General features: G+C 34.7%; 1 protein-coding gene across 2 annotated transcripts in view; it reads left to right on the top strand.

Moving 5' to 3' along the window:
* PANX1 (pannexin 1) overlaps positions 1-2583 on the top strand; it is a 50425-nt gene extending 47842 nt beyond the window's left edge. For both annotated transcript variants that reach the window (XM_074304516.1, XM_074304517.1), the window contains exon 5: positions 836-2583. In XM_074304516.1, coding sequence (XP_074160617.1) covers positions 836-924 — 89 coding nt within the window. In that variant the 3' untranslated portion in view covers positions 925-2583. The remainder of the gene's footprint in view (positions 1-835) is intronic.
* The last annotated feature ends 9476 nt before the right edge of the window (positions 2584-12059 follow it).

Below are 12059 nucleotides of genomic sequence, written 5' to 3'. Positions count from 1 at the left end.
ACTCTCCTTCCCAGTCTGGTTTCTCCAGACTTCAGTGAAACTGTTAATCCTGTTTCAACCAGTGACTTAGACATGTTTTGTCTATCCCTTGAAGTTGAGGTATAATCAAAACTGACTAAAAGAAAAAGTTTTAAGTTCTAAGATTTGTTTAAATCCTCTTATATTTCTGAGATAACCAAGCCAGATCTGTTGAAATTTAAGTGTAACTATGGAGATATGTTTATTTGTGTGTATGCCTTCTGTCTGGTGAGATTTCACAACTACCTACCTACTTCTCTAAAGGAGCGAATAGTTCTCAGATTATTGACAAAGGGGGCAAATCAAAGTGTAGTTGGCTGCCTAACTTGAATTCGTATAAACTTCCCTTATTCCTGTTAGCTCTGTTTGTTTCATCAGCCTACCAAAGATTTAAGCAAACTAACAGACAAAATTTAAATTCTCAAATTTGTATAAATTGATAGTTTTGGGAAACCAAACCACATAAGTTTACATGATTTCAAAAATATCCCATTTTCAGTTCCCCTAATTCTGGTAGAATCTTTAATATTTTTTTTCCTTTTTTTTTGCTAAGGCATTGGATAGTGACAATTAACTTAACTTTGATTCTTTTGAGTCTAACTGTGTAATTGTTGATTTGAATAATTGTCCAGGGATCATTTACAAATGCTTTCTTTCCTTTTTTTTTTTTTTTTTTTTTTTTTTACACAAAAGCAAAGACAGCCTTTTTCAGACTCCATCCTGATTAGTTAGGAGAACAGTGGTTTCTAGAGGCTGAGACTGGTTCTCTTCAATTAATGCTACTATATAAAATATGGGTTTTTTGTTTTGTTTTTAGTTTTGACAGATCAGGACATAAGTGATGAAGCCAAAGCAAATAATGAAGAGAAGAGAATTCGCCAGAGACTTCTAGAATCTTCACAATGACCTTTTCCTTCTAACTTTCAGTGTTATGACTTTTATGATGAGTAGCATCCCAATTATGGTGCAAGCTTTGTTGATTAAAGAAATAAAAAAATCAACTCTTACCTTGATATTGAGCCTAACTCACAATAAGTGCACATTTGGTGAGGATGGCAAGGAACTAATCTACTGTTAGCACTGGGATGATGAGCTCAAAGATTTTCAGTATTGTGACCAAAAGGCAAAGTCATAGTGGTTTAAGAACATCTTGAATAAATTACATGCGAGCGAAACAAGATTGCCTCAAGTATAGCTAGACCACTTTATACATAAATAATAAAACAGTTAAGGTATAAAAAGAAGTAGCACAAATGAGAGATCCAGAGAAAAGCATTTCTGTAGAAGACAATGGTGATCAAGTGCAGATCAACAAGAAGATATGAACTTCCAGACTATAACTATCAAGAAAGGATATTAATGAATATTAAGCTCCTGGCAGTACTTAATAATTACTGTTGGACCATAAAGCACCACAAGATATATATGGATGGCAAGTGGGTAGGAAAACTGACTTCCTCTTAAGTGTCTTATTTTAGGGATAATAAAAATTAGACTATTTTTAAAGTTTTTATATTATATTTTAGGTTTTTTGGTATCCTTAATTTAAGCAGTTTTTAGAACAGACCAGTCAAATGCCTTCAACAATGGTTTGGTTTGGTTTGAGGATTTGGGGAAACAAATATTGTTGTAAACAATCATTTAAGTCAGGAAGTCTAAAATGTAGGGAAAACTAATCTGAAAAGAGTCTAGTTAAAATAGAGACAAAATTAACATATTAAGCCTACATCTGGGTGACTCCAAATACAACTTTGTTTTAAAAACCATAACATAGAAATACAAACTGCCAAAGTAGAAAGATAAAGGAAAGAACATTTTACATTGCAAAGGGAATTCCTGCAAACTTGAACTCACTTAATGTATCTAAGTTTTGATTGAATTGAAATGCAACTTGAAGGGGACATTTCTTTAACTTAAAAGTGAGATAAATTTGCATTGTATTTCTGTCAGAAAGCATTAAATAATTCCTGACAAAATATAGCACATTAGGAAAGGATTTAAAATGTGGTACTAGGGCTATTTAGCCAATTTTTTTACAGAATTTTTAATAGACAATTTTAAACATAATAATATGTTTAGATGTTCTATGTACAGGAGGATAGACCAGGTAATTCTTTCAGGTAAGAATTCAAAGCTATCATGTAGATCTTGCCACCACAGAAATTTTTAATATAAATCCTTTTAAAGATTGCATTTTCTCATTGGGATCTTAACTGTTAACCATGTTTATAGGTAGAAGTGAATAGTGATTCTTAGTTGAGCAAACTTGAATCTTCACTAGTCAGTCATAGTTGTTTACACAGTGTAATTATTTATGGGGTAGTTGCAGAAGATCATATCATAGTATCTGCTTCTCATAGGCTTTTAAAAAAATAGATTTTTCTGTAACGAGTTTGAAAATAGATGAAGTAAATTAAGAAATCAGTGTTAAAATCTTTTTTTCTGTTTCATGATACTTTTTTGAATTTGTATTACTACCTTTTGGAATGTATTTCACTGTGACCTTAGACACATCGACAACTTGGTTTCCTTATGCTACATTAGCATAAATGTCTTCATACTAGACATACTCGAGCCCAGATTTTTTGATGTTGGGAGCACGTTTTATGGTGTGAATATGTTTGTTTAGAGAATTGTGTGTGTCCCCTTCATGCAACCTGTTTTAGTAAAGTTTTGAATACCAACATATTGCCCTTACTGATAGTTCTAGGTTCTCTGGGACTAGGAAGGGAAGGAGGTAATCTAGCTAAATATTCTGGACTTGGAGTCAGGAGAAATACTAACTGGGTGATTCTGGACAAATCACTTAATCTTTTTAAGCCTCAATTACCTAATCTATAAAATGGGTATCAAAATTTCATAATGTTAATAATAATATCTCACTGAGTTGTTGAGAGGATCAAAGGAGGTAATATGTTAAATGCTATGTAAATCTTAAAACAGGTATTGGTATTCATGGCCTGAACTTGTGTCACCGCTTTTTTGTGTGTAACTCATGGGCCAAGAATGGTTTTTATATTTTTGTTTTTACATGTAAAATGATTATTGTAAAAATATAAGAAAACAATTTTTTAGCTCCCAAACCATACAAAAATAGGAAGAACTGGCTATATGGATTTTTTCTTTAAACCACTCTGCCTAATGAATGTTGTTATTTTATCCACTAATACAACAGGTGTTCTTTTATCATATTTGGTCATTTTGAAGCTAATTGTCAGAATTAGTACCATTAACTTTTTTTGAATTTTGCCTTCCTTTATTTCTTTTTGACCATTTTCTGGCCAGAAGTGCTAATGAGTAGAAGAGAGGAAGAGAGATTGGAAGAAGAAATGAAAAAGTAGAAGAAAAGATCTCTCTTAACCTATCTCCAAGTGGGTTAAATAGTTTACATCTATAAAAAGCCCATCTCCACACTGTGTGGAGATTCTTTACCATTTATGGAAGATGTCACACATGATTTACCTTCTCTCTAAAGGATTATATTCTGCCCTCATCCCTTCCATAATTTTTCCAGGGTCCCATACAGTTTAATTGGCAACACAGAATCTTGTCTAGCAACAGTTTCCTAGCCAGTCTTGATTTACAAATTTCCTAAGTCTAGAGTTGGAAGAGACCTTAGAAATCATAGAAGAAACTAAATCCCAGAAATCTAGGTGACTTATCCAGGGTCATCCATTAAGTTTGAATTCAAGTCGTCTACCACCAAGGTTAGATCTCTATAGCATGATGATTCCAATTGGCAGTAGAACAATAATGATTTTTTCCTTAAGAAATTCTTGTATATTTATGGGAAATCTTTGAATAAAATCCAGTATAAAGCTCCTCCAGTTGAGAAGTCATCAATGACTTTACAAGCTGTGGCTAAGTTCCTGACATTTTGATCTCATTCTCTTCTTGAGGAAATAGAATAATTATTGTGGCATTTCAGATGAGACTTCCTACAGGGGAAGATAGCCTATTTATTCTTTTATAAAAAAAGAAACAATTAGTCCCTTTTATTATTATCTTAAACTCTAGATCAGAGTTTTTAAACTGGGTTCATAAGCCTAGTGAGGTTTTTTTAATTGATAACTGATTTGTATACAATTGGTTTCCTTGACAATCCTCTGTATTTTATTTTATGCTCTTAAAAATGTTTTTCCAAGGAAGAAAGCCATAGGCTTCACCAGATTCTCCAAAAAAAATCCACCTATAGCAAATGATTAAGAATCTTTGCTATAGCTTTACTTGATTAGTTCTAGCTTCTAATCCCTCCTTTCCCAGTTCTTCTTGGGGGATATCATTTTTTTGGACTTGGGATCTGAATATGGGTGTGAAGAATTCCTTCCCCAGATGCAGACAACTAACTTAAACGTATAATCTTAAAAAGTTGTCTGTGGGCATGGAATGGCTAAGTGCCTTACCCATAGTCACACAGCCAATATGTACCAAAGGCAGGACTGGGTCCATATCTTCTTAATATCAAGGTATATAAACTTTACTATGCTTTTTCAACACAGGTCCTACAAAAATCAAGCCAGACATAATATTATTACAGAAAAATAACTGAAAAATAGCCTGACCATCCTGGCAATGAACTATTCATGTTACTCCAACACTTTATTAGTCCTGTGAGATACTTCCTTTAGTATCATTACTTCCACTCATATTTTACAGATGATGAAATTGAGACTCAAATATTAAGTGACTTTTCCAGGTCTCACCTAGCTCCAAGTTCAATGGTATTTTCAATGTAATACAGCAACAAATAATTCTGAATAACAATGTTTGTGCTTTTCCGAAGGGTGGATTATACCCAGTTACAAGCGAATTTCTGTGGCTAAAACCTATGTGAATTTTTATGTATGCAAGACAAATACTGATCTTTGTAATTATATCCTAATACCAACACTATCTGTATCATCTTAAAACATGGAGGACCATCCTATTTGGCTGAATTAACTCTTGTCAATCTTTGAGTGAACTCTCTTGGTTTAATCAGCTGACAAGTTACAAGCTTGACCGAACAAGGGAAATGTGAGAATGAGTAGAAATGTACTAGAACCATGATGCTCAATAGTCTTTTGTTTTCTTGGAGGAGACTTTTTTTTTTCTTTTTCTGATAAAATAGTGAACTTATTCTGACCTATCGTCTCTCTGGACTTGGGAATATGAATTTGATAATGTTTGTAAAAAAGGTTTGTCCCTCCTTTAAAGTGTTGCTATAGAAAAACTAAACAATTTCCATATATTTTTAACCTTCTTAGTCTTTACTTTCAAGGATATGGAAAAATCTGTTCACTCTGCTGAGCAATATTTACAACTGTGTACAATGGGTTCTGCCCAATGCAGGAAACCACTATCTTTGCCTTGGATGAAGCAGGTGCAATCATCTTTGCCTAACTGGGAATTAATTCAGCAGCCTTTTTAAAGGCCAAATCCAAGGTCTGAAAATCTGATCTTTACATAAATACCTTTTCATAGGTTCATTGTTCTATTTACTTTGCTTAGTCCAAGCCACAGGTGATGGCATTTGTATTACTTTAAGATTCTGTTCCCTGTGAGTTGAGATTTTGGTTTTTAAAGGCCTGTGGTGATTCTTTGTATTTTCAACAAAATTCATGTAGTTATTTGTAATTCTGTGAAAACCAGATTTTAACATATGGGTAGTCAAAGGCCTCAGAGATATTGGGATAGTTGCAAGCAAATGGTCAAGGAACAATTAGTTTATCAGGCATGAAGACTTGAACTTTTTAAGTCTATGGAAATTACAAGGGGGTAATCTCAGAGAAAATAGAGATCAACTTAAATCTTTAGTTTCCAGAAATTAAAATTTCATCCTATGATTTCATATAAATTGTTCTCTGAGTAGTGTTTTTAATAATAATACTCTCTTCTCCCTTCCTCCCCCCAATTTTATATAGATCCATTTTTCAAAAGACTGATGAGAATGGCATGGTATTATAATATATAGTTACTAGTAATTAACTCCCAGTGACCACTGTGTAATGTGCTTTGAATAGGATGTATTTTTATTCTTATGTTCCTTTTTCAACTGAAAAGATAGTTTGCCATTTATATCATGAGACTTGATAAAATAAATAATTTCTTAATGAAGTCTTTGCAAGTTTGCTACGAATTTCTTGAGCATTTTGCTCTACCAAAGTGAGGAATATATCTTAGATTATAAGGTAGTATAGTATAACAAATAGTCAGCATATAATGTTAGATCCATAAGTGACTCTTGTGTTTTGTGGGAAAAATGATTGTGTTAAAATGTATTTATAGCTCTGTCAGTATTGCTGTTAAAAGTCTGTTTCAAAGTGATGTTCTTGACTTAAAAACCCCAAGCACTAACAACATTTTTTAATACTGTTCTTCAGTAACCTGGTGCTCCTATTTAATAAGTTTGAGGACTCCAGAAGATAATGTCAATGCTACTGATATTTCTCCCTCTAAAATATTAAGTATGAAATTACTTAAATGTCCAAAACATTATTTATTTATACAATAATTTTGGGGATATTGAAGTAGGGCTAATTTGTTCCTTTTTTAACTGCCAAATCTCCTTGGCCTTTTTTCATGGGAATATTTTATGGCTGCCCTAGACCACCATTTATGGGACACATCAATATGTTTTGAGTCCCAAAGTGTTCACTGAGCAAATTAATTTGGGAAATGTTGCACTCAGTTGGGTTTTTTTGAACTGAAAGGAAAATTATTTTTTGCTATAGTTTCTTTGATAAAGGTGACCCCCAGCAGAGAGGAAAAGGATAACAACTTAGGACTTTATTAGTCTCCCTCTCAAAAAGAAAAATGGACATGGTACCTTCTCTCTCCCTAGCAAAAAAACACATTTTCTTGAAATATCTCTTCATAAGACACAAATGTCTTTATACACTGTAATAAGATGTTTGTAGATACTAATACATTGCTTATTTCCTTGAAAAGGTCAATATCTAACCTCTGCAGACTTCCATTAAAAAGTGGTGAGAAGCTGAAAATGAGATGGAAATAAGATACAAATAAGATTGCTATGTTTACAAAGAAAGATTAAACATAATATTGTAATTTTGCACTGTAAATTTGCACTCCCCAAGTAAAAGTTTTCTGAAGAAATAAAACGTGTTTGTGTCTGTGTACGTGTCATAGTTTCTTATCAATAGGAATTATGCTCATAGACTTTGTGACAAGAGAGCCGTCTTGCCCCACTGCTCTCCCAATTGAATTTCAAGCACCCAGGATTTTCAGACACCCACCTGGCAATAACTAAAGAAAGAAAACCCCTGATTAAATATCCTGGATGATGGAAATTCTAAGGCTTAAATTGCAGGGTTTTTGATTACTAGTAATCAGTAATTTTGTTACTGGGCTAGGTTAAAAAAAAAAAAAAGAATATACCTTCAGTTGCCAGGAATCACTCATTCAGCTCTTCTCTCAAAAGGAGGACATGGCTTGCATGGTGGTACCGAACATCTTTTTTTTTTTTTTTTCCCCCTGAGGTTGGGGTAAGTGACTTTCCCAGGGTCACACAGCTAGGAAGTGTTAAGTGTCTGAGACTAGATTTGAACTCGGGTCCTACTGAATTCAAGGCTAGTGCTCTATCCACTGCGCCACCTAGCTGCCCCCCACTGAACATCTTTCAACTCTTTCTTCTGCATCATCAGAAATGACCTCCACAAAACTCATGCTAGCCTTGCTTCATTTGGTTTTGGAAGTGAAGCTCCACCTAGAATGCCAAGTTGAAGTTTCCCTGAACATTTCAATGTTGCTCTTGGGTTCTTTCATCACCTCCTCTCAGGTACGGGGCCCTTGCCAATTGGACAGAATGAAGTGAAATTTTTCAATATTAGGTTTACCAGCTCCCTACTGCTACCCCTTCTTATGATTTTGAATGACTGTTTATTTTTTTTAATAACACAAATTTTCCCAATTACATATGACAATTTTTAACATTCATTTTTTTTAAGTCCTGAGTTCTAAATTTTTTCTCTCCCACCCTCACCACTCCCCTCCTTAAGATGGTAAGCAATTTAATATAGGTTCTATATCTACAATCATGTAAAATGTATTTCCCTAATAGTCTTGTTGTGAAAGAATAAACAGACCAAAAGGGGGAAAAACCCACAAAAAGCGAAAAATGATGTGCTTCAATCTGCAAGTTCCATTAATTCTTTCTCTGGATATGGATAACATTTTTTTTATCATGAATTCTTTGGAATTTGGATCTGAGTGACCACTTGTCAAGGAGTGACACACAAATGCTCCAGCTATAAGCACAAAAACATCTGATATTTGCTTTGCAATTTGATTTTTATCAAATACTTTCACAAAGAGTAAGTATGAGAAGACTGGAAAAGTAAGAACAGATGAGGTTATAAAGACTTCAGATGAAGTACTTGATCTTGAAAGTAATGGGAAGCCCCTAAGGTTTATTGAGTAGGCACAATGGCATGGTCAGATTGGCACTTGTGGAGAAGCACTGACAACTATAAGGAAGATGGTTTGGAGTGGAGAGTTGAAGCGAGGGACAAATAAGACAGATTATAATAAAAGGCCATGCATGAGTCAATGAGGGCCTTTCAGGATGTCAGGTATCATAGAGGGGATTGTTTAGATATGGATTGGATTTGAGGACAAATGCCCCCCTCCAATTATAGAATTCTCTGATTCTGTATGAAATAGATGTGTCAATTCAGAGAGGAACTGAGAGCAATAAGATGGGAAGAAATATAAGACAAAGGCAAGCCCTCTTATACTTCTCAGTATGTTTTGCTGGTATTTCATTTGTGTTTTGTCCACTAACCAGAAGTGTCCTCCTAGGTTCTGTCTGAGTCTTTCTGCTCTTTTATTTAACTTCCCTTGGTGAAACTCCTATGGGTTTGATTATTTTCGCTAGGCAAATGACTCCCAGATTCATCTGTCCAGCCTTAGTGTTTCTGCTAAGCTAGTTGTTTGCCACCAACCGGTTTTTTGGACATCTTAAGTTGAATGTTCATTAGCATCTCAAAACTCATTTTCAGGGAAGAATTATATTTCTTCTTAAATCTTCCCTTCCCACCATCCAGGCCTTTATCACCCTTCACTTTGAATTATTGCAACAAAGTCAGTGTCAAGTCTCTCCCCAGTTCAATCCAACCAGTTGCCAAAGTAATTTTTCCTGAAGTGCAAGTCTGACCACACCACATCTCACCCTATAAACTCTAATGATTCCCTTTTATCTACAAGATCAAACATAAAATCCAGTTTGGCATTTAGGGACCTTCACCAACTGGCCATTCCTTCCTTCCTTCCTCCTACCAGTCTTCCCTGTAATCTATAATCCAACTGCACTAGCCTCCTTGCTGTTCTTACACAAAATACTCTCATCTCCCACCTCCATGGCTGTGTAATACTTGTCCCTAAAGCTATAAGTGTTCTATTTCCTCAGCTTTGCCTTTGAGCTTCCTTTGCTCATTTCCAAGGTTCAACTGAAATCTCACTTTGTACAAAAGGTCTTTCTCAAGTCTCACCACATTGCTTTGAAGTGGCTTCTGTTTCAGATTACCTATACTGAATATATCTTATATGTGCATAATTATTTGCATATTGTCTCCCCAAATAGACTAGACTTTTTGAGGAAAGAATCTATTCTAACCTTTCTTTGTAACCCTAGGAGATAGCATAGTGCCTAACATGATAAGCACTTAATGATTGTTGGCTGACTATCCAATGAATCCCTACTTTCTCATAATCGAAATTTCAGATTGTGAATTGCAGGAAAGAGTTTTGGGATCCCAGCCTTATCTTACTCCATTTTCATAAAATGATACTAAAAGATGACATACGCAGTACTTTAAAGTTTGCAAATAGCTTTCCAGGGATCTCATTGATTATAACAATCTTGTGAAGTAGGCTCTACATTATTCCCATTTTAGAGAGGAAGAAATGAGCTGAAAAATAGGTAAATGACATGCTTTTGCAACTTCTCCTGACTCCAAGTGCAGGGTTCATTTCATTAGGCCGTCTTCTATGCAAACCTTATGCATTATACCTGACCTCTTCATCACCTCTAGTACACATATGGAATTGTGATAAGAATTTCTTTCAAGATCTGTCAATGAATAAGTAAACATTTATTAAACATATGACATATGCCAGATATTCTAATGAAGGAAGAAAACAAAAAAGCTGACACACACAGAAGAAACAAGGTGGGAATTGGGGACAAAGATGTGGGGAAGTTGGGAATATGGTTTGGAGAGGAATGAAACATAGCTGACCCAACTGCTCTCCTTCATGGGGGCTGTTGACTAAGTTCAAGAGTTAATGAATTGATGACAGACAATCCTAGTTGGGACTTTAGTGGTTATTCAGCTTCCTCATTGTTCAAAGTCACAAATATATTAAGGTCACACTTAGAATTTGAATCCAGGTTCTTCATAAACTAATTAGACGATGTTTCAAGTATATGTATGAGACCAGTGTTTATTTATCAGAAGTTGTAGTTCAATTTGGGTAGAAATCAGTATAAAGCAGAAATAGTAGCAAACAGACTTATTTTTTCCTAAGTCCCCAATTACAAAATTTGCATTTTGATCAGAAGTTAAGGATACAATTTAATCTAGGCTTCCATGGAAACTTCTTCATTTTAAAAGAAAAAGTGTTCTGTCCTTGATAGTTTGAGGTAGATCAGATACTCATAAAGATTTTAATGTGAAACAACTCAGTTTATCTTGGGAAATATGAGGGCTGTTACAATAAAGGATGTACTGTTAAGTACAGAAGCCCCATGAGGCCCTCTTGTCTCTTTCAAAGTACTTTATTTAAAAATGTTATCATTTAGCATAAGCAATGATAAATTCAATGAGAATAAACTGCCCATCAGGAGATCTAAGATAAAGCATTTCTGTACCCAACATAAGGCTTGATCTACATTTCAAAATGGCATCTTCTCTGAGCTAATGTCTGTTCAAGGTTTTGTGCATTTGCTATAACACATGGGACTGAATTTATCACAATATTCCTCTGTACCAGAGAAATGGAAATTTCCTAATGTAAAATAGTTATGTACCGTTATGAAATGTAATATATCTCTGTGCATTATAGCCTAAGCAACTAGCCCTATGCTGTGGGTACGAAGAAGTCAGGGGATTTGGATTCAAATACCACCTAACCTGTTTATTGCCCATGTGACTTTGAACAAGTCACTTCAAGCCAAATAGGCTTCTGAAGTTTGGTTTAGCCCCGAAGTTACAATTATGTGAGTTGGAAGCAAAGCTCTGGTTACAGAAACTGGATGGTGCTGGTACATAAGAGCGAGTCCTCTGGCTGATTCTCAGCAGTACTGACACTGCCCCTTGTCCCACAGTCCCTGAATCCCTGAAAGAAGACAGCCAAGTTATCAAAAAATGGCCAATTTTGTCTTTCTTGAGGGAGCAATTTATCTTGTTTTTACCAGTTTATATTCAGATATGTATTTTAAGGATAAAGCATACAGCACATAAATATATAAAGTATAATGTTTATAGCTTTGTATAGCAATGTAAGATCTGCAAAATTGTATATGAAACAGCTTAGGTGACCCAGTGGATCCTGGAGTCAGAAAAACCGGGGATCAAACCCCACCTTAGACATTTATTAGCTGCGTGACAATTCAAGTCACTTAACCTCTGTCTCAGTTTCTTCATCTGTAAAATGACGGTAATATTAGCATTTACCTCCTGGGGTTGTTATGAGGATTTTTAAAGCTTAAACCTTAAATTTGCAAACCTTAAAATGTGATAAAAATATTAGTAATTATTCCATATAATCACGTCTGATCCTTACTACAAGCCTATGAATAAAATGTTACTATTATTTCTGTTTTATAAAGGAAGAAAGACTCAAAAATAACCACTGCTCACACTACTTGATTGAGTAGTCGAGTTGACTGAATTAGAAGTTGAATCCAGTTCTAGGCTTCTTGTTCAGTTTTAATGTCTCTGACTCTCCATGACCAGAGTCTGTACTCCTTATATGGATCCCTATTTAAATAGAAAGATTATGATGTGCTATAAAGAATGATGGATGGAAACTAAGGA

This window comes from Sminthopsis crassicaudata, chromosome 3 (genome assembly GCF_048593235.1).
Source record: "Sminthopsis crassicaudata isolate SCR6 chromosome 3, ASM4859323v1, whole genome shotgun sequence".
NCBI lineage: Eukaryota > Metazoa > Chordata > Mammalia > Dasyuromorphia > Dasyuridae > Sminthopsis > Sminthopsis crassicaudata.
Note: the sequence above shows the minus strand (reverse complement) of the source record. Positions and strands in the feature narration are given on the sequence as shown.